This window comes from Terrapene carolina, unplaced genomic scaffold, assembly GCF_002925995.2.
Source record: "Terrapene carolina triunguis isolate 2854851 unplaced genomic scaffold, T_m_triunguis-2.0 Scaffold397, whole genome shotgun sequence".
NCBI lineage: Eukaryota > Metazoa > Chordata > Testudines > Emydidae > Terrapene > Terrapene triunguis.
In genome coordinates this window covers 843,844-864,378 of record NW_020664748.1, presented here as the reverse complement: position 1 = coordinate 864,378, position 20,535 = coordinate 843,844, and the positions used below count along the sequence as shown (strand labels likewise).

The following is a 20,535-nucleotide window of genomic DNA, read 5'->3' as shown; positions in this document are numbered from 1 at the left end:
GAGGAGGAACGGGAGGCGACCTGCAGGCTGATTTGGGGAAGGGAGCAGAGGGGGGAGGGAGAGTGAAGAGGGAGGAGCTGGAGAAGAGGGGGGCTGCAGAGAGGAAGGGCAGCGGGAGAGGATGGTGATGCGGGGGAGACCTGGCCATGCTGCAGCTGCTAGTTGCTCCCAGGGGCGCGTTGATTCGAAGCCCTGGGAAGCCGGGATCCCTTCTCCCAAACCAGCCTGCGGGTCCCCCGGGGTCCAGGCAAACACTGTCAATAGGACTGGCTGCTCCATCACACATAGGAATGTCTGTCGAAAACCCAGGGCCCCCAAGCCCAACGTGGGGCCCAGTGTCTCCGCTGCCAGGGGCCGGCAGAGCCCCCTGCGTGCCTCGGGCGCCCGGCGCGATGTAATTAACAATATAAAGCCCCAGCGTGTGCCTTCGCTCTCGGCTCCAGGGTGTTTCTTGGACAGCCCCGACTATGGGCAGCATGGAGGCTGGTGTGGGGCTGCCCTCCTGCATGTGCCTGAGACCATCGACGCAAAGAGCCTTAAAGGGCAAATTTCACACCCCTGCTCCACCTGGGTTCTGCTTTTCTCCTGGGCCTCTCACAGCTGAGCCCATGAAAACGGGCCCCTGTGTCCCTTTTGTTTCCTGTCCTGGGTCTTGTGCTCCTGGCCGGCCTGTCCAACCCCCAGCAAGGCAGCTGCAGCCCCCAGAGCCAGGCTGGGCGAGCTCAGACCTTTTATTGAACCAGCTTCTGGTGGGGGAAGAGAAAAGCCTTCGAGCTGCACAGCGTCGTGTTTGCCATGTGACCCCCGCCGCGAGGCCGGCTGCCTGCACTGCCCTCTGCGTGGCAGCCTCTGGCTCCCAGCACCCTAAGACAGGAGCCCCCCCAGGCTAGGCCCACAGGAGCGGCTCTCGCCCCCACCCCAGCGCAGGCTTGCTTGGGCCAAGGAGACCCCGTGGGCTGATGTGGAGGTGGGACGGGCCCTGGGCCAGAGCTGCCTGCAGGGACCAGGGCAGGACAGGAACCTGGGTCCTGAGGCGAGTGCTGTGCCGGGGGGGCTCCTGCCCATCTTGCCCCCAGGCCCTCGGAGCAGCGTCTCCCCCGGGGCATGGGGCACGCGGGGGCAGCTCGTCCCTGCCTTGCCCCGGCCAGCGGGGTCCAGTGTGGGGAAGGAACGGGGACCCCGTGGGCAGCGCCAGCCCTGGGGGTCCCGTGTCTGGGGCTGAGCCGGGGGTCAGGGGGCTGCCCCCCCCCCCAACCACTCGCCCATCCTGGGGGCTGGGCTGGCCCGATCCTGCCCGGGGGGGGGCGCTGCACCCAGCCCTGAGGGGCTGAGACCCCCAGCTATGGGGGAAGCGGATTCCCCAGTTCCAGGGGGCTGCCCCATAGACCACGCCCCCAACCAGGCCCCGCCCCCGCGAGCCCCTGGAATCCTCCCGCAGCCTGCGCCCTTCCCGTCATGCCCCGCGCCGCCGTCGCCACTCTGGCCCCGCCTCTCGCTGGCAGTTCCCAGAAGGCCCCGCGCAGGCCAAGATGGCGGCGCCGCAAGCAGGGCGAGGCGGGTGAGAGCGAGGTCGGGACCCCCCGTCGCCATGGGGCCGCGCGCGCTGGGGCGCTGCGTCCTGCTCGCGCTCGGCGCCCTGGCCTGGAGCCTCAGGTGAGCGGGGCCCGGGAGACCCCCCTGGACCCTCCCTGCCCCCCCCAGACCCCCCCCGGGGCCCCCCCGCTGCCGCCCCCCCCCCCCTACCCCCCCCCCGCTGGGCGCCCCGCCCGCCCTCCCCCCCCCCGCCTGACCCCCCCACGGAGCCACTCTCTGGCCGTGGGGAGCCGGGGCCTGGCGCTGGAGGCCCCGCAGGTGCGGGGGGGGCTGAGGGTTTAGCCGGGCAAACGGGTGAAGCTGCGGGCGAAGCCCCCGTGGTTTTGGCAGCCTGTGGGCGGCCCTGGCCCCCTGGCTGGGCGGGGCCCTGGGGCGGAGCCGCCCCCTTGCTCGGTCCCGAGAGCCCCCCTGGTTTACTACACTGGCCCCTTTCTGGTTTCCTTGCAGGCTGGCAGAGGCGACGGCGTCGAGTGAGGCCAAGCGCTCAGGTGGGTGCCAGGCGATGGAGCTGGCGCTGCTAATGTGCCCATGGTTGCGGGGCCTGGTTTGTGGAGAGCTGGCACCCGTCTGGCCTGCAGGGCTCTTACTGGCAGCGGGGTCAGGGCAGGAGCACGGCTCTTCCTGGAGATAAAGCCCCCGCCCTTGAGCCCCCCGGGGTGAGCTGCGGTGCCATAATACAAGTCCTCAGCTACACACACACACCCTCCCCGGTGGGGTTTATCCCTGGGGCCTCTGTGTGGGACTGAGAATCCCAGCAGAGCGTCCCATTGCAATGAGGATGCACATGCTCCAGATGGGCTAATTCTCTTGTGAGGGGCAGTCCTAGGGGCAGGGCCTGGGGGTGGGTGACTCACTGGGGGCAGAGCCTGGAGCTCCTGGCTCCCCACACTGAGTTTGGGTTTGACCCAGACTCTCTTGGTGACATCGTAGGGATGGGGGGAGGCTGTTGGCCAGAAAGTATCAAAGACCCTTTTCTTGGGGGCCCCCCGCCCTGGCATGTGCTCTGCTGGGGCTCAGTCAGTGTCACTCACAAGCTTGTTAGACTCAGTGGAAACCTGACGAGTGCTGACAGTAAAATCTTTCTTCTGCCTGGGTGTCGTCTGCCCTTCTATCCAAAGTGGCACCTCCTCTCCGCAGCCTGGCCACTCCGATTGCAAGACTCTGAACCCCTCTCCCCTCTCTTCTCAGTGAGCCCGCTGGTGGCCACGCTGTGCTGGCAAGCAGAAGACTTTGTCGTTGTTCAGGATTGTGCCCCATGCACGATCTTCCAAGCAGTAAGTGCAGCTGGGTAGCAGGGCTGGGGGTGGGGGGCTTGCTGTCTAGTGCTGGTGGTTACACCCTACCCTGGTCCCTTGCTTGGGGAGTGCTGCGTGGGATGCACCCTGCCTGGGTCAGCCTGAAGATCCCTCAGGGTGGGTGGGGGGACACCAGCTGTTGTGCCCTGCGGAGCAGAGACCCCTCAGGGCTGGCAGGAGGAATGACACAGCCTGCCCCGCAGAGTGTGTGAAAGTGGGTTTGGTTTGATTGCAGAAGACGATGCCCGAGTGCAGCACGACTGGCTTCATCGAGCAAATTAACTGCGCCGTGTCCAAGAAGGAGGAGTACAGGAGGTAAGCCAAGGCCAGGACCCTGCGGTTCGGTTTGGCTCAGGCGCAGTGTGGGGCGGCCCGGGCTTACTGGGACAGAGCCCGGGGAGTCACATTGGGCTCCTGGGCGTGGCTGCTTCATGCTGTATCCGGAGCACCTCAGCTCGGCGGGGGGGGGGGAGGACACTGCACCTAGCATGGCTATAATGGGGCCCACTGCAGCCAGCCTCCCCTGTAATCCGCTGGCCAAGCTGTTTGGAGCTGCCTGGCTGTGCGGCGCTCTGATCTCAGCCCTGTCGACTCTCTCCTCTCTCTGCAGCTGCCGCTCAGTGGTGACGGAAGCGCACAGCTTCTGGAAGTTCGAGGGGGCCATGATCTGTGTGGCTGTGGTCTTTGCCCTGTTGGTCATGTGCCGCCAGAGGGTGCTGGACAGGAAGGCCCTGGAGAAAGTTCGCAAGCAGATAGAGTCCATTTAGTATCTGTCGACCTCCCAGCAGCCCCGGTGCTGCCCACCTCCTCTGTCCTGTGCGGGGAACTGGGGCACGGATGCTAATCCCCTTTCCCGCTCCAGGGAGCTGCAGGAGGAGGAGACTGGCGTCAGACACCGAGATCTGCTGTGTCCTGGCAGAGAGCACCTCTCTGACCACTTGGGAACGTGGTTCAGCCAACTCAGAGCCACGCCGAACGCCACTCGGCTTGCTCCTTGGAGACTCAGCAGCCGGCTGGGGGTTCCCCTCGGTCCATCTCACCTGCCATGCGGAGGGCCGGGGTCCCATCCCTTCTTAGCCCCTTCTCTCCTGCCGTCAGTGCGCACGAGGAGTCCCTTTGTGACTGGCAGCTCCTGGTGGGATATGGGGCGTGTGCCCAGTGGGGGCTGCCACCTTGCATCCCTCAGAATTAACACAGCCCCCCTCCTTCCGCAGGTTCTGAGACAGTAAACCCTGAGCCTGGATGCAGGAGCCGCCTCTGGGCAGCCAGTGCCCTGCTGTGCTGGCTGTCCAGCCCGATGCAGTGAGGGAGGCAGTTGGTTAATACAGGCCGCAGGCTGGGGCGGGACTTGCTGTCCAGTTCCTGCCGGAGCAGAGCGTGACCCTGCCTGGCTGAGGGGCAGCAAGGGACAGCGCAGCCCTCGAGCAAAGGAGGGACGCCATTGGCAGCGGCTCCTCCGTTCCCTCAGGGTGACGTGTAGTGCCGGGCAGCTGGCTTGTCTGCTCAGGGAGTCCGGCCAGCCCTCTCCCTGCCCTGGGTGCATCCGTCCCATGACCCCAGAGCAGCAGGCCAGGTCCTGGCACACGCTTCCCTGCTGCTCCGTGCTGATGCCGGGGCTGGTCTCGGGGGCACGAGGGGCTCGAAGCTTGTCCAGCCTGTTTGCAGTGAACTTATCAGACTGGCCCCATGGCTCTGCTTTAACGAGTGCCAGGGTCAGGGGAGATGTGGGCACGGTTTCCTCTAGCTGGGTGACCGGCACTGCCTGCCTGTGATGCAGCCGCCTGCAGGGGATGGGGGAGCTGCTCCCCCCGGCCGGCTGTGGGGTTGCCGGGATCCCTGTGGTAGGAAACTGCTGGGCTGGCCACTGTCCTGGAGTTGGGCTGATGCTATTACCCCTGCCAGCACAGCGCCTCCTGCAGGTGTATAAGGAGCTCAGCCAGGCCTCTGGGCACCAATGTGCCCTTCCTCCTAGGAACGCCCAGGTTAGCCGCTTCCCTCATGTCCCCGTCACCCCGGTTCTAGGGCAGCAAGTCCTGGCCAAGCCAGCGTCTCTCCCAGCTGGGGGCCTGGAGCAACAGGCAGGGCAAAGATTTGCCCTGGGGGCCTGGCGGTGTCCCCTGGGCTTAGGGCTTTGATCAGTGTCTAGCTCCTGGGGTAAGTCCCAGCGCTGACCTCCCGCTCCGCTGGCCCAGTCTCCTGGGAACCACGTGTCTTGTCACACTGCGCCCTGCTGCTGCAGCTGAGCCTGTGCAGGGGCAGGCTGGGTGCATGGGAGGGGATGGAGGAGATGTCTCTGGTGCTGGTAATGGGCATCAGTCTGAGCTCAGTGGTCCGTGTTTCTGTCCCATCCTGCGGGCAATGATCTGAGCATGCCAGGGAGCCCATGTCACAGCTGTCACTAATTACCCCCTTCAAAGACCAGGGAGCCATGCCCCCTGCAGGTGGGTTCCCTCCAGTGCTGGCTGGGACCAGCTCCTCCTAAACTCCCTAGGGTAACATTGATTAAAGCGCCGAGTGTCGCCTGCTCCTGGCTGCACCTCGGGAATGGCGAGGGGGATGAAAGCTCCCAGCCATGTTCTCTGGGCTGCCTGGGCTCACAGCAGGGTCGGGGCAGCCCTGCAGGGGGACAGAAGAGACTGACATGGATGTTTAGGAACTTCCCAACAGCCTGCTTGTCCCTGCCCCAGCCGGAGCGGGCTGGGCTGGGATCTGGAGCGCCATTTAAACATCCCTCCCCCCATGAGCTGGCCTATCTGCGGCTGTTACCGGCCGGTGCATGGAAGGGGCAGCGGGCCAAGCCCTCCCTCGGGCGCCCCGAACATCGGCAGGGAGGGGAGCGTGGGCGCCGCTGGAGCTAAGTGGGAGCTGGGATTCAGGCTTGTCTCCTGGGGCTGCCTTTGTGCTGAGGGAGGTTCCGTGTCATTGCTCTGCGGGGGGGCATGTCCTCCCACACGCCCAGCTGCTCCCCCCTCTCGCTGGAGAGCAGCCCCGTGCACTGCTGTACAGCACCCTCCAACCTCCCCCCAGCAGAGCGCCCCGCAACCATCCCCCCGGTGCAGCTAGCATCACTCCCTGTGGGACTGGCCCAGGAAGGTGCCCGACCGGCCCCACAGAGCTCCTGCTGCTCCCATAAGGGGAGAGTTACAGCTCACGGCTCCCTCCCCCGCCCTGGTACCTGCAGCCCTCCTGTTCCGGTCCCCTTAGTGCTGCCCGGGGCCGAGCCCTGGGCTCAGTTGCTCCGTGGGGCTGAGGTGACTGACCCTTGGTGCCAGGCTCCAGGGCTGGTGACCTGGGACCCAGTGCTGCCAGGGGGTCTCTGGGGCAGACCCTCACCCAGGCCTGGCGGTTCCCAAGAACAGGCTGGCTCGAATCCTCCCCTCTGCTCTCCCTCCAGTCTAGTCCCGCTGAGGTCTCAGGTCGCTGGGGGGGTGTCACCTGCCCGCTAGACAGAGGCTGCAGGTGGCCACGCTTGGCTCAGCTCGAACGGTTGGGGTTTATTTTTTTAAAAGGCTTTTACAAAACTGAATGGAACCAGGAATGTCATTAAAAATCCTTCAAAGCAGTGGTTTGGTTTGGCTGTAAGGTCAAAGTGTCTGGCTAAGGGGGCAAGCGGCGGGGGGGCCGGGCAGCGAGGGGGCTGGGGGAGCTAGGGGGCTGCAGGCAGCAACTGAAAGCAAGACAAACCTGCAGCCCTGGTTTCACCGTCTCGGCTGAGCAGCGTCTCTGGGAACTGGGTGGTCGGAGGATCGGGAGGCTGGGCTCAGGCACCTGAATCCCTCGTGGAGCTTGAGCCCTGCAAAGTGCTGTAGGGACCAGGGCAAGTCGTGACCCCTGGAGCAGCAGGACAGGGGTAAACATGGCCCTAGGTCTTGGCAGGGTTGGGGCCCTGGGCGTAGAGCCAGTGGGGGAGGGAGCTCAGGCTGCTCGCTGCTGGATTTAGGAGCCTGTTGGCAGGGCCCCATGTTCCAAAGTGTCCCTCTCTCAAGTGCTAGGGGGACTTAAAGGCTGGGAGTTGTGGGGGCTCAGCAGGGCCGACTGGTGCCAGGGGAGGCTCTGGCCCCCTCGCCGTAGTCTAAAGGGCCATGCTGCCGGGGTGGGGGTGTGCCCAGCACCTGCGGCTGCCCTGGAGACAGCAGGAGACCCCAGCCCTGCGGCAGCCTCCTGGAGCAGACGCTGGCCCTGCCACCGTCTATCACCACCCCCTTCCTCGGCTCTGCTGAGCAGCGTGGCCATTGCCTGGCACTCTGCCCGGGGGAAGCGGAGGCACGTGCAGCACAACACAAAGCGGCATGAGAAGATGATCTGGGCTGGGGGTCCCTCGCAGGCAGCGGCTACAGGCACTTGAGGAGGAAGGTGTTGCAGGTGGCTCCGCGGGGGCAGTCGCACAGCCTGCCGATGCGGGCACCCTTCTTCACGGCGCAGACCTGGCCGATGGAGCACTGCGGGGACAAGGGAGGCAGAGCTGTAGGGCTCCCCCCGGCAGGGGCCTTTTGACCCTGTGCTTACAGCCGGGCCCCCGAAACCCCTCGGCAGCAGGGTCTCGGGGGTCAGTACGATCCCCCTGTGGGGCAGGGGCTGTATTCCGGCCTGCAGCACGCTGGGTGGGCACTGGCTGCCCAAGTGGGGGCTGGGCCCAATCCCAGCGTTGGCACCTCTGGTTAATTGCCCTTTCCCCATCACTCTAATGCAGTGGTCCCCAACGCGGTGCCCACAGGCACCATGGCACCCACCGGGGCATCTATGTGCGCCCCCGTACTGCCCGGCGGATGAGCATCCGCCGAAATGCCGCCAAGAAGCAGCGTCATCCAGAGGTGTCACCACCGAAATGCTGCTGATTTTCGAAGCCTATTGACGTTGCCGCTTCTCAGCAGCATTTCGGTGGATGCTCGTCCACCAGCCATGGTCCGCGGTGGCCTGTCGTCCGTCGCCCGCCAGACGAAAAAGGTTGAGGCCCACTGCTCTAATGGCTCCAAAATGCTCCTGTCTGGCTCTGCAGGGCCCGGGTCAGGCCCCCCACCCTGCACCTAGACTGCTAAAGCAAACCCTCGCCCTGGAGCGTGGCTGGTCACCGACGAATCCCCAGGGAGCACAGCAGGGTCCCACCAGCCAGGGAGCTGCCCCGGGCCTGCCCCTGGAAGAGGGACTCTCACAAACTCCGCTGGGCGGGCAGAGAAATGAAAGCTCAGAACTGCTGGGGCCTCAGTTACCCACATGGATCCTCTAGCCACGGAACCAGAAGGGGCCGGGTCAGCCCCGGACGGTACCTTGGGGACTTGGTTATATTTCTTCTCCCAGGTGGAAATCCTCTTGCTCTGCAGTTTCTCCAGCACGTCCTGCAGCTCCTCCAGCTGGGTGTGGTGTGAGACAAGGAGAAGGAGGACGGTGAGTAGCAAAGTGCTGCCCCCGGGGCAGGCTGGAGGAGCTGGTCTGCTGGAAATCCTGCCCCGCCCTCGCCTGATCCAGGGCTCCCGTCTTCACCCTCCTGTGAAACTGACACAGCCAGTTGGGGGGCTGAAAACTGCCTGCCCAGCCCCTCTCCCCCCATGCTCCCCTTTGCAGCAGACTGTCCCACCCAGCTTTTCACAGGGGAGCACAGGGACTGGGTTGTGACGCTGGCCAGCACCAGCCGCTTCAGAGAAAAGAGCAAGAACCCCGCAGTGATGGGGCGACGCTGCCCCCATTGGGTCTCCACCTGGCCTCTAAGAGTCTTTTCCTCCGGGGTTTGCATCGGGGCTGCCCTGCCCTTCTCCAGACTACCTCAGCCTTCGGGGCCGTGAGGGACCCCGGGGGTCACCAGGAGGCGCGTGTGCATGCAAGGACACAGGCAGCCAGGCTGGGGTGAATGCCCTGGCCCGTGGGAGGTGCTGGGGGGTGGCACGGCAGGTCGCGCCCGCGCCAGGCTGGAGATAGGAACTCACCAGTTGTTTCTCATGCGGCTGGTACGAGTGTTTCAGGGGTAAGTCCTGGGGTAGCCGGGCATCCACATCTGCCTCCTGGTGGGCCAGGAGAGCCAGGCAGAGCAGGACCATGGTGGATGGCTGCATGGCGGGGAGCTGTCCTCGGTGCTGGGGCAGGACTGGTGCCTGCTGCCAATGTGCCTCTCCGAGCGCGGGGAGAGACTGACCTGGCAAGCCGCGCGCCCAGCCCACGCACGGGGAGGGGGCTGAGGTTTGATAGGCTGGGGGCAGCACGCCAGGGGCTGGCACAGAGACCTCCTCCCCCATTGAGGGGGCGGGGGGCTGCTGCCAGGGCAGGCTGCGGGGAGTAGGATGAATGGAGGAGTCATGGGGGGGCTGGAGCCAGGCGCCCGAGGGGGCGTCAATATTTATGAGAGGGTTAAAATGTGTTTGGCGAAGAAGAGGGGAATTAAATGTAACAAATCCCTCGTCTGCCAGCTCCCGAGGGCTGCCCCTGGCAACGGGCAGCGAAATCTCTCTGTCAGTGTGTGTCTGTCCCCCCCCACGCCCGTCCATCCAGCTAATCTCGGTGTCTGGGTATCTATCCCCTCAGCGCTCATCTGTCTCTCGGCAGAGCGCTCTGGCTGGGCCCATGTGCGTCCATCTAGCTAATCACAGCATCTGTCTGTCCGTCCCCGAGGCGCCGGCTCCCGCACTCGGCCATGTCCACCTCTCCATCCTGCTGACAACTTGAGCTTGGGCCAAATCCCGAGGAGCTCGGCGATTGTTCGGCACGTGAGCCGAGAGGAGGCATCTGGCTGCCGGGGCTCTCCCGGGAGCAGCGCTTTCCCCTGTTTGCTGCGGGGTTGGAGCCAGCGTAGGAACAATAGACCCGTCCCTGCTCGGTTCGGCCCCAGGACAGATAAAATCCCACCCCAGCTCTGCTTGACTTTGCCAGGTGGGTGCTGGGCAGCTTTCCCCTGGCCCGTGTCAGAATTGGGCTGTGGGCACAGGGCCCGGGCCCCATTTGCAGCTGTCCAATGGAACCAGGTTACAAGTTCCTGCTGCAGACTGGGGGGTCCCCGAATGCACCCCGTCGCCAAGGTTACGCGCTAACCCTCGTGCGTCTGGCAGCTGCTGCCCTCCCGGGCCGTGAGCAGGGCTGCTGGCATCTGGGCGCCTTGGTGTTCCCAGCCGCCAGCCCGTGCCAGGCCCCGGGCAGAGACGCTGACTGCGCCGGGCTCCTGCCGGGCGCTCCCGAGCTTCAGGCTTTCCCCTCTAAGCCACTGGAGGAGGCTCCCGCCCACTGGGGGCCAGGGCACCCGGGCTCTACCCGCTGCCCTGCTGGGTGACGGCCCCGTCCCTGCCCCTCTGCCTGCCCTGGCTGTGAGCGTTTCGGGGCAGGGCCTGGCCCAACGGCCTCGAGCTCAGTCGTGCCCCTCGGGGGCTGCTGGATGGGGCTATCCTCGACTCCATGGGGCAGTGTGCCCGGCTGGACCAGGAGCAGATGGGCCCTTGTATGGACGGGGGGTTCTGGTTGCAGCTGCTGTCGCAGAGCCGCTCGGCCCCTCGGTGCCAGCCCCCCAGGGGACGCCGCCCCCCGTGGGACAGCGCCTGGCACTCGCCCATCCCCGTGAGCTCACCCTGGATTTGTGCCCAGTGCAGGGCCTGGGGACGCTGGGCAGAGCCAGTGCTGTGGGGAGGCAGGGGCCTGCGAGCTCCCCCCACACACAGCAGGTGGATCTGAGGTGTCATGGGGGGTTGGGAGGTCTCTGGGCAGCGCCTGGCACAACGGGTGGATCTGGGGGGAGGGGAAGAAACCCGGCCCCAGCCCTGCCCCACCAGCCTGGCATCGCTGCGTGAATGCTCCCCGGGCGCTAACAGGTGCCTTCCTGCCCACGAACTGCTAGAATGAGTCACTCCCCCGAGTACGAGGCGCCGGCCCGAGGGACCCCCCACCCTACACTGGCCCAGCACCAGCCCCCTCCATGCATCCAAATCAGCAGAGCCCTGAGCCGCCCCCCCCCCCAGCTTCGTGTGCCATGTGGCAGGTTATGTAAGGGATGGACAAGCCCAGCTAATCCGCCCCCCCGTAATCCTGCCAGTCTGCACTGGGATTAACCACATCCTGGGGGGCAGCTTCCTGTGGTGTGTCGGGTGCCTGGGCAGGGGGTGACCGGCAGTGCCCCGGGGTGGCTGATGGGGGAGCGGCACCAGTGGAGGTTGGAAGGGGGGGTTGGGGGCTCACAGCTGTGGATGAGCAGTTGGGTTTGAGGAGAAAAGGGGCTTGGTGGCCCCCGGGGGGGGGAGAGCCAGGGGGCACGAGCGGAGATGGGGATCAGCTCCATCCCATCAGCCTCTTGGTCTCTCCTGGCCCCCTGGGCCCTGATGTCAGGGGTCAGTGAGGCTGGCCCAGGAGCCTGGCTGCAGCCATGGCAGAGGTCATGGCCCGTCCCCGGGTCTGTCCAGTCACTAACGGAGCATCACAGACACCCAAGGGGGCTGGCGACTCGTGTTGTTCCTGGGGAAACTGAGGCACGAAAAGGGCAGCAACTTGCCTAAGGCCACGTGCTGAGCAAGTGGCAGAGGCTGGAATAGAACCAGGAGTCCCGGCTCTCTCCCCCCCCCCCCGCCCTGGTTTTCTGGAGCCAGCCCTGCTGCCGCCCCGCGCTGAGGGATGAGTCCCTGGGGGAGCCTCAGCTAAAAGCCATTAATATTAATCTGCCTCGCGCAGCCGGGGAGGGGCTCCAGGGCTGGGCTAGCAGGGGGCTGCAGGACGAGATTGAGGGGCACCATCAGAGTGGGGGCTGGGCTAGCAGGGGGCTAGAACCCCCCCATGGGGCTAGAACTCGGGGTCTCGGCTGGAGCAGACCCATCACGATGGCGCCCGGGAAGATCCAGTGCCACCCCTTCACCCCCAGCCCACAGCAGCCCCCGCCAGCCCCGGCTGAGCAGCCCCTTGGGCCCCCGAGCTGCCTCATTAGTGCAGAGCTGAGGTTCGGGGGCTCCCTGAGCAGCAGTATCTCGCCCACGTGGCCGGAAATCTCCTTCCCTGAGTGACGCAAATGCCCGGGGGCTCAGGGCAGGCGAGCAGGGGGGGGCTCGGCTGTCGGAGGGGAGGACGGGGGGGGGGCCCGGGCTGCAGCTTCTAACAGCTCAGCTGTGTGGGAATGAGCCTGGCGCTGCGGCCTGGCCCCTCCCCGTGTGTCGGCCCCAACGGGGGCCGGGGGGATGCCAACCGCCCCAGATCCCAACGCCCCACTGGGGGGCACGAGGGCCCAGGGCAGGGACAATGAGCCCCCGACAGCCTGAGGTCTCTAGCCAGGAGCTGAGTGGAGCCGGACAGGAGCCGGCCTGATGGGCGCCCAGAGCCCCTGACCCCGGCTGCTCCATGCCCAGGAGCCCCCCTGAACACCCAGTGCAGGCAGGCCCGGGGCTGCTGCGGGGCCGGGGCGCTCGGGAGGCAGCCGGCTCCCTGGGCACCGGAGGAGGAGGGCGGCGGGAGGCAGCGCTAACGCTGGCACTACTGGCTCTTTGCCATCTCTGTGTAGAGCCAAAATCCCGGGGCTGGGCCCTCGCCCTGCTCAGCCCATCAGCAGAGCCCTGCGAGGGCCGGAGCCCCCCGTGTCAGTCCCAGGTGGGGCCGGCGTCGGCTCAGGAGCTCCCGTGCCCTGTTCCCTCCAGCGGCAGCAGGACACAGAGCCTGGCCCAGCTGCACTGGGGCTGGGGGGCTCCCCTGGCAGCCGTGCTGACCCCCATGCCCTGGGGTCCTGTGCTGCAGGGTGTGGGGGAGGGGTGCGCTCTGTGCGAGGGGGGGCTGCGATTAGATATGACATTCACCCCGGCAGGTTGTGGTGTCTTAGCCCTGGCTCCAGCTCAGGTTTCCCCTTGTCGTTCCGGTTGGATCTGATCCTTTTCTTCACTTCTGGGCCCAATCTGTTGTGTACGTTGCTGTCGCACAGCTGCCAAGGCCCACCCCAGAGGTAGCTGCATTTCAGTGCTAGGTAAAGCAAACCCCATGTTTCTGCAGAGCCTGTTAGGTGCTTTGAGATCCTCACAGCAATGTGTTCTCATTCTCTGCGCCCGGAGCCGCCCGTCCCAGCCCAGCCCAGAGCCGGGTGAAAACTAAACAGGATAGTTTATTAACTAGAGACACCACCCGCCACTGGCACGGGGTAGGTGGGGCTCATAACAGAAAACAGCTGTGCCACTAGCACGCCCTGCGATATGACCCAGCTCCCTGCCATGCGCCGGGGGCAGGCTCCGCCCAGACCGGCCTTTTCCTGCGCCTGGTGCAGCCGGCACCATTAAAGTTTTAGTCTAAAACGGAACATTTCTAGCCCTTTTGGTTCCCACGAAACTCCCCCCCCCCCCCGGGTCAGCAGAGAGCCCAGAGAGAGGCGCCAGCAGCCTGGGGTACGGTGCTGACTCTGGAACCTAATGGTGGACAATTGCCTGGCTGAGCATTTTAGTAGAAACAGCTGGGCAATGTGGAATTGTGGGTGGAGTTTGGGGGTTGTGGGCGGAGCTTGACTGCGGCTACTTATTTCCTTCCAGTCAAAAGCCTCCTTGATAGAATTGAATGCGCACAACCTGCTTTCTTCTTCGCGAGAGCTCACCTTCCTGATGCTAATTTCTTGGCCCAAATAGACGTATTGCTCAACTTCTTCGATTGGTTCTCCATCGATTGTTATTCGGGCTTTTGGCCAGGTACCAGACCGCGTACATTTCGTTTTGGAGCGGTGAATTTTCAGTCCAACTTCGCTGCTTTTTGTGTTGAGTTCTCGTAGCATTTTCTCCAGTCTGGTAGTATTTTCAGCGATCAACACAATATCGTCCCCGAATCTGAGATGGTTTCACTGCTCTCCGTTGATGTTGATTCCACCCTCCCAATTCATCCGCCGCATTAACATTTCGAGGCAGGCTGTGAAGAGTTTCGGGGAAAGCGTCTCTCCTTGTTTCACACCGTTCTTACCTGGGATGCGAAGGGGGGTATCAAACAAAGTTCTATCCGTAGTGCCGTCAGCATTTGCTTCCTGTGTAGTTTGATCTAGTTTGTGTGGATGCCCTGCTCTGCGAGAGCTTTCAGCCCTGCACTGATCTCTACGCCGTCGAACGCGTTTTCATCGTCGACGAAGGCACTACAGGGAGGGAATGTGTATTCCCCGGAGCGTTCCAATCGCTGGTTTATAGGGAAAATATGGTGCATTGTGCTGAAACTCCTTCGAAAGCTGCTGCTCGTCCAGACTCTGTGGTGCCCCAGGGGACCCCTGGAGATGCTGTGCCCCCCGTCCCCCAGCCAGCCCTGGCAAAGCAGCTCTCCGGCCAGTCTGGTCCCTGCTGCCCCTCACATCTCGTCGGCATGGGCTGACTTAGCTGCGTCCCTGCTGGCTCCGGGTCCGTTCCCCTGGGGCAGCCCCATGGGAGCTGCCGGCTGCTCCAGCTGGGTCTGAGCGGACGTGTTTGTGCCCTTCTGGCTCCCGTCTGCCCCTTCCACTCCATCCTCCGCCGCGGCCTCGGGCCCCAGCTGCTCCCCCACGGGTGGTTCAGGCTCTGGGGCCGGCGGCTCCTGGGTGCCGGGGGCTTCGGCCAGTTCTGAGAACTCCCCCTGGTTCAGGATGTTCCTGGAGATCACTGGGGTGTGGGGGGAAGGGCAGCATTAGGGGCTGGCTGCCAGGGCGTGCCCTGTGCCAGGGGGTGGGGGCATGGGGGGTGCCCTGTGCTGGGGGCTGGTGGGGCAGGGGGCCCTGTGTCAGCAGGGTGGGGGTGCAGGGGGCCCCCTTGTGCTGGGGGGCCCTGTGCCAGTGGGGTGGGGGCATGGGGGGTGCCCTGTGCTGGGGGCGGGTGGGGCGGGGGGCCCCCTGGGGCCGGGGGGGCTCTGGGCGGGTGGGGGGGGGTACGGGGGGGAGACAGATGCTGTCTGTGGCCGGGTCTCTGGACAGATCCCTTTGGGCAGCGCCAGGCCAGGCAGCGCCAGGAATCCGCCCTGGAGGGGAACGGCTCCAGGGAGCTCATTGGAGAGGGTCAGCTCTGGGGCAGGGTGTTCGGTTCTGACCCCTCTCTGGGTCTATGGGGAAGCTCCGCCCGCGCCCCAGCTCAGCCCCGCCCCCCAGCTCAGCCCCACCCCCCAGCGTCCCAGCTGTTACCTCCGGTGGGCTGGTAGCCGTCCTGGCTGCCCTGCGCCCCCCTGCGCAGGGGGCTGTAGCTGGGGAAGATGATGAGTCCCAGGGAGAAGATCAGGATCTGCAGGAGGAGGGAGACGGTCAAAGCCCAGCCCCTGTGCAGGAGCGGGGGGGTGGGGGTTGCTCGGGGGGGGTCAGTGGGTGCACAGCGGGGCCCGGGCTGTGTGGGGCTCTGAGCACGGGCACGGCCCTAGCTCTGCGGGTGTGCACAGGAGCGGGACTGTCTGGCTGTGCAGGGCTGTGCGTAGACGTGGATTGTGCGCAGTGCTGTGTGGGTGTCGCCGTGCGTGGGGCCGTGCGCTCTGTGCCGTGTGTGGGGCCGTGCTCTGTGCCGTGCGCTCTGTGCCGTGCACCCTGTGACGTGCGAGGCGCCACGTGCTCTGCCATGCATGGGGCCATGCGCTCTGTGCCATGTGTGGGGCCACGTGCTCTGTGCCATGCGTGGGGCCGTGCGCTCTGTGCCTGCCCCGGAGCAGGCCGTCGTGGGGCCGCGGGCGCGGGAGCTTGGCCCATACCAGGACGCAGGTGCTGGTCTGCGCTGCCTTGCTGGACATGGGTTTGATCAGCGCTTGCAGCTTTCGCAGCTGGCCCAGCAGAGACCTGTGGGGAGGAGACAGCGTCCGAGGGGGGCTCCTGAGGAGGGAGGGGCACAGAACCCAGCAGCGAAGCCAGGCGGGTGCTCACCCACTGGCCTTTGTGCCACCATCATGTCAGGGACCCCTTGCATCACCAGCCACCCTCCAACACCCCCGCACCTTCCAATGGCTTCCCCACAGCTCTGCTAATGCACCCTGATCCTTGGGGGCTGGGAGCAGGACTCCTGGGTTCTCTCCTGGCTCTGGGAGGGGAGTGGGGTCTAGCGGTTAGAGAGGGGGGGCGGGGGGCTGGGAGCAAGGACTCCTGGGTTCTCTCCCAGCCCTGGGCGGGGCGTGAGGGCTGGTGGATTTATTGCACTCACAAATTGTGTTTCTCCAGCTCCTGCACCTTCTTCTGCAGCTGCTGGTTCTGGGCTGAACATGCTGCCACCCTGCCAGGAGAAGAGAGCAAGGGGGGTTGGGGTCCCTGCCGGCTGCCCTCCCAGAGCCCTCCCTGCCCCCGCACGCCCAGACACCTGGCGCCCGTGGCACAGGCTCTGCCGGAGAAGGGTCAGCTCGGCAGTGGGGGACACTCCGGTGTCTGGCTCTGAGCAGGGCCGGCAGTGCCCTCGTGGGGGGGGGGGGGCTGTGCGCGGGGGGGGCCTGCTCTCACCGGTTCTCCAGCCCGTCGATGTATTCCTTCTTCCGCCGCCGGCTGTCCTGGGCCGACTGCTTGTTCCGGATCTTCCTCCGCACCTTCTTCAGGAGCCGCTCCTCGGCCTGGGGGGCAGACGCCGCCTGAAAGCTCAGCGGGGCCGTCTCCCCCTGCCCTCCAGCAGCGCTGCTCACGTCCCCCCAGGCTTCAGGGGTCCCAGCTGCAGGGAGCTGGTTTGGGGGGGCAAGTCCCTGTTCTTGTCTCTGGTCTGAGCCTCCCCAGGGCTCCCCCTGCCCTGAGGGTTAACAGCCAGGTCTCTATGGCTGCAGCCCTGCCTGCCCTGGGCATGAGGAGGGCTCCCAGCCCACAGGCCCTGCAGGGGCGGGTAGGGCCAGGTGGGTGGAGCTGGACTGGCCACTCCCTGCCCTGGGGCCGGTTTGGTGGAGCTGGTGAGTCCTAAAACCTGCTGGCTGCATGCCCGAGGCAGGACGGGCTCTGCCCTGCAAACGCGCACCAGCAGTCACCCTCTCCTCTTGAGCCTGTGCACATGGGTACGCTCACGGGCCCTCGTGCACGCTCCTTGCACGCTCCGAGGCACGCTCAGGACGGTACTGGCTCCCACCCGCACACTCACGCCCGCTGGCTCCTGTACCTTGGTGAGGGGCAGGTTACTGGGCAGGGACACCCCCTCTTGCGAGAGCAGCCGCTTCTCCTCGTCCGTCAGGAACAGATCCGGGAACTGCAGCTGCTGGAGAGAATCACTTTCTGCAGAGCCCGGGGCGGGGTCCTCCCTCCCCTTCCCCCAGCCCCCCACATCCCTCAGGGCCGGGGAGGGGCACGACTCTCTCTGATCCCAGAGAGGGTTTGGGGAACGGGCAGCACCTCGGGCACTGTGGGCAGCTGCTCAGCTACAGGTGGGGGGCAGGGGGCTGTGGGCTGGGACCAGGGGAAAACCAAGTGTTTTCCTTGCTGCTGGGGGCAGGGGGGAGCCGAGCCCTGCCCGGCCCTTCCCCCCTGCTGGAAAGCTGGCTTGGACAGTCCAGCATGAGGAGGGGGATCCTGAGCCGACTCACCAGGGCCACAGCTGCCTGCATGTCCCCAGCGCTCACCACCATGGGCACCGTGCCAGGCCTGGCCAGGGCGGACGGGGGTGCAGACGGCAGCTCATTCACGATGCAGGCGTCAGGGATCAGCAGGGGGGACGACCAGTCACCTGGGGCCAGAGACACAGCACGGGGGTCAGGGATGAGGCAGGGATGGCTGCTTCCCTGGGGCAGAGCCCCCTCCCGTGTGCCCAGCCTGGGACAGGCGGGGCAGGAGTGCGGGGAGCGCTAAGGCCGGGACTGAGTGGGGATTCTGCTCCTCTGGCCCATCTCCACGGCCCACCTCCACCCGGGCGAGCGTCCCTGGGTGTGGGGGCCTGAGATGCTGCCCTCAGCCCCTCCCCCCACCTCCCTGGTTCCCAGCTGGGAGGGGGGAGGAGCTGCTGGGGCTCGGGGCCGGCGGGGGCTCAAATGCTGATTCTTGTTCCTGGGGTGAGGGGCAAAGGCCCGGGGTGACGTTGGGGCTCTGGGGTACAAAGTGCAGCAGACAGACAGACAGAGAGATGGGGGGGCAGTGGAATGGATGGACAGAGGGGCAGGGATGGGAGCTCCCAGCATGCAACGTGGTTGGTTACATGGCTCAAGCTGCCCCCTTGCAGGCTGGGAGCGCTCATCTCCGCCGGTCGCCCCATCGGCAGGACAAGGGGCAGCAGTGGGGCAGCGTGGAGCATTCGGGGGGACGACTGACTCCCCTCGGCCTAAGGCTGCACTCCACCCCCACTAAACAACAGCCTGGGAGGGGCAGGGAGCCCAGCGCTGGCGTCTCCGCTGCTGTGATCCGTGCCCAGAGCCAGCCGCCCTGGACAGCGGAGGGCCGGCTGCCCCCCGCCACGCTCACCCAGCTGGATGGAGACCACGTCGCTGTGGAGGGGGGCGCTCTGGTCACAGAAGGCGGCGGGGGCCCCCTCGCCGGGCTGGGGGCTGGCCGAGCTGGGCTCGTCCGAGATGCCGCTGTCGCTGCCCGGGCTGTACACCTCGTTGGGGTTGATGAGCACGTTGAGGAAGTCCTCGGGCTCACTGTCGTTCAGCCCCTGCAACAGGCACCGGGGACGTTGGCTGGGGCCGGCAGCCCTGGCCTGCCCGGCACGGGAGGCAGCCCAGGCTGGGCTGGTACGTGGCTGGGAGATACCCAGGAGCCGGAGGGGGCACCTTGGGGTTGTGGGCAGTGCTAGGCCCCGGGCCTCGGAATGGGGCTGGGGCGCCCAGGCCCTGCCTGCTGGCGCTTTCGGCAATGCCATGGCCCGTCTGCCGCGAGTGGGGCCTGACCTCCCTTGCCCGGGCCAAAGCCCAATGGGACCCTTCTCCGGCCCCTGGCTGCATGTGGTGGGACAGCTGCTGGCTCCCTCCCCAGAGGTGGCTGCCTTAGAAGGCTGGCAGAGAGGGATCCCCCAGGCAGGGAGGGGCAAGGCCAGCCTTACCCCCCCCTCAGGGAGGCAGGCAGGGCCCCATGGGGCTAAGGACCTGGGGCAGGGCCCTGGGAAGCGCGGACCCCACGACCTGGGCTATGTTGCTCCTGCCCCCGTGCTGCAGAGCAGGCCACCTGGGCTAGTGTCTGAGCCCCCGGCTTGCCCTTCCCCTCCCCACTCTGCATTCGGCCTCCGACTCACGCTGCCCCCGCTGACTGCCCACTCCTCAAAGCCCTTCTCCAGGGCGGGAGCCTGCTCTGAGAGGGCGAACGGGGGATCTGGGCTCCGTACGGTGCTGCTGGGGAACGGCTCGAAGAGAACAGCCTGGAGTGCGGGGCTGCCGGGCTCCCCCATCTGGGACGGACAGACAGACAGACAGACAGAGAGCAGGTCAGGCAGTGTCACTGCCCCCCTCCCCCCGCCCCGAGAGCACCAGGCACCCCGCGCACCCGCAAGCCTGGCTGGGCGTCCCCTTGCACGAGTCTCACCTGTGGTCTGTGAGCGGGGCCCGTCATGTGCAGTACAGGGCCCGGCGCTGCTCCCCCCGAGCACCCCTCTGAGCACCTGTGGGTCACACGCTCGCCACACCGCCGGACACGCAGCGTACATGCAAACTCCCATGGCACATGTGCACACGCACACAGTGAACATGCGTGCAGAGCCACACACGTGTGTACACACACACACGGGAAACACTTTCTGCTGGTTCACAAAGCCCTGGCTGCGAAGCTGAGGGTCTCCCAGGAGGTGCCTGGGGAAGTCAGTCCCTGTTCTCGCTGAGAGCGGCGTTTCTAGAATCCCCTGGTACCTGAGCGCCAGGCGCCGGCTGGGAGTGGCCGGGGGGCTCCATGCCCCGGTGCTGGGCCCCCAGGGCTGGGCCTGGGGCGATTATGCGGCACAACCTACCTTCGCCTTGTTCCAGGGAGCAGGTTGGTACCCAGCCAGACTGGTTGCACCGAACACTGAAGCCTTTTGCTTAAGACCAGGATCTCCGGCATCCTGGACAGCCCCAGCCAACGCCCACGCCGGGGCCTTAAAAGGGCAAAGGGCTCCTTGGCACCCAGTGCACCCGGACGAGGCTGGGGCTTTAGCTGCCAGCGTGTGTGGCGGGTGGAGGCTTCGGGCCTGGGTGTTGGCAGTCAATGGACTGGATTTCCCTGCAAGGGCCCCGGGCCCAGAGACACAGGGCTGCAGCCCCAGGACTATGCCTGGGGAGTGGGGAGCCCTGCAAAGAGGGGGGCAGGGGCTGTGGGGAGAGGGCCATGGGTGTTGCTCTCCAGCGCCCCTCTGGCAAAGGGAGGCGCGTCGGTGCGGGGTGCCCCTTCCTTACGCATTGTCCCCGGTGCTGCTCAGCCCCGTATTTCTCCCCGGCCCCTCGGGCTGGGGCGGCAGATCGGGGAGGGAACAAGCAAACAGGCCAGGTTGTGGTGTCCTGTGTGTGTGACAGCTACAGCACTCGGCCAGCACAAGCCTGGCCCAGTGACCTGCGGGAGCCTCATGCTGTCCCTCCTCCCAGGCTTAACCCAGGCCCCGCATCCTTCCCGGCATGGCCAGCCCATTGGGCAGCAGCACCACCCACCCTGCCGGCATGCACCATGGCAGTCCATGGCAGGCACCCGCCCAATCACACACTGGGTCACGTGATCGCTCACACACACAGGGTCACACGTGGAGTCACATGATCTTCTCACACACTCAGGGTCACACGTGGAGTCACATGATCTCTCTCACATACACAGGGTCACACATGGAGTCACATGATCTCACACACACACAGGGTCTCTCTCACTCTCTCACACACTCAGGCCTTGGCTACACTGGCGCTGTAC

At 65.8% G+C, this 20,535-nt stretch overlaps 3 protein-coding genes across 3 annotated transcripts; 1 reads left to right on the top strand and 2 right to left on the bottom strand.

Annotated features, from left to right (window-relative positions):
• Positions 1-1,435: 1,435 nt before the first annotated feature.
• Positions 1,436-6,450, top strand: JTB (jumping translocation breakpoint). The gene is made up of 5 exons (XM_024207427.3): positions 1,436-1,653; positions 2,041-2,081; positions 2,782-2,867; positions 3,124-3,203; positions 3,499-6,450. Exons 1-5 carry the CDS (start codon positions 1,589-1,591, stop codon positions 3,653-3,655), a joined length of 429 nt encoding a protein of 142 aa, XP_024063195.3. The 5' UTR covers positions 1,436-1,588; the 3' UTR covers positions 3,656-6,450.
• A 769-nt stretch (positions 6,451-7,219) lies between these two features.
• LOC113407793 (cocaine- and amphetamine-regulated transcript protein-like) lies at positions 7,220-8,917 on the bottom strand. The gene is made up of 3 exons (XM_026658078.1): positions 8,807-8,917; positions 8,153-8,236; positions 7,220-7,327 (listed from the first exon to the last, which is right to left on the bottom strand). Exons 1-3 carry the CDS (start codon positions 8,915-8,917, stop codon positions 7,220-7,222), a joined length of 303 nt encoding a protein of 100 aa, XP_026513863.1.
• Positions 8,918-13,031: 4,114 nt separating this feature from the next.
• Positions 13,032-19,683, bottom strand: CREB3L4 (cAMP responsive element binding protein 3 like 4). The gene is made up of 10 exons (XM_029912958.1): positions 19,613-19,683; positions 18,908-19,060; positions 18,139-18,331; positions 17,271-17,410; positions 16,850-16,945; positions 16,216-16,322; positions 15,926-15,994; positions 15,483-15,567; positions 14,932-15,028; positions 13,032-14,419 (listed from the first exon to the last, which is right to left on the bottom strand). Exons 2-10 carry the CDS (start codon positions 19,058-19,060, stop codon positions 14,133-14,135), a joined length of 1,227 nt encoding a protein of 408 aa, XP_029768818.1. The 5' UTR covers positions 19,613-19,683; the 3' UTR covers positions 13,032-14,132.
• Between the last annotated feature and the right edge of the window lie 852 nt (positions 19,684-20,535).

Coding starts and splice junctions, on each gene's coding strand:
- JTB (XM_024207427.3), top strand. CDS start 1,589: ATGGGGCCGCGCGCGCTGGGGCGCTGCGTCCTGCTCGCGCTCGGCGCC. Junction 2,868..3,123: donor CATGCACGATCTTCCAAGCA/GTAAGTGCAGCT, acceptor GTTTGATTGCAG/AAGACGATGCCCGAGTGCAG. Junction 3,204..3,498: donor AAGAAGGAGGAGTACAGGAG/GTAAGCCAAGGC, acceptor CTCTCTCTGCAG/CTGCCGCTCAGTGGTGACGG.
- LOC113407793 (XM_026658078.1), bottom strand. CDS start 8,917: ATGGTCCTGCTCTGCCTGGCTCTCCTGGCCCACCAGGAGGCAGATGTG. Junction 8,237..8,806: donor AGCCGCATGAGAAACAACTG/GTGAGTTCCTAT, acceptor CACCACACCCAG/CTGGAGGAGCTGCAGGACGT. Junction 7,328..8,152: donor AATATAACCAAGTCCCCAAG/GTACCGTCCGGG, acceptor TTGTCCCCGCAG/TGCTCCATCGGCCAGGTCTG.
- CREB3L4 (XM_029912958.1), bottom strand. CDS start 19,060: ATGGGGGAGCCCGGCAGCCCCGCACTCCAGGCTGTTCTCTTCGAGCCG. Junction 15,029..15,482: donor AGACCAGCACCTGCGTCCTG/GTATGGGCCAAG, acceptor CTCCTCCTGCAG/ATCCTGATCTTCTCCCTGGG. Junction 14,420..14,931: donor CGGCTACCAGCCCACCGGAG/GTAACAGCTGGG, acceptor CCCACACCCCAG/TGATCTCCAGGAACATCCTG.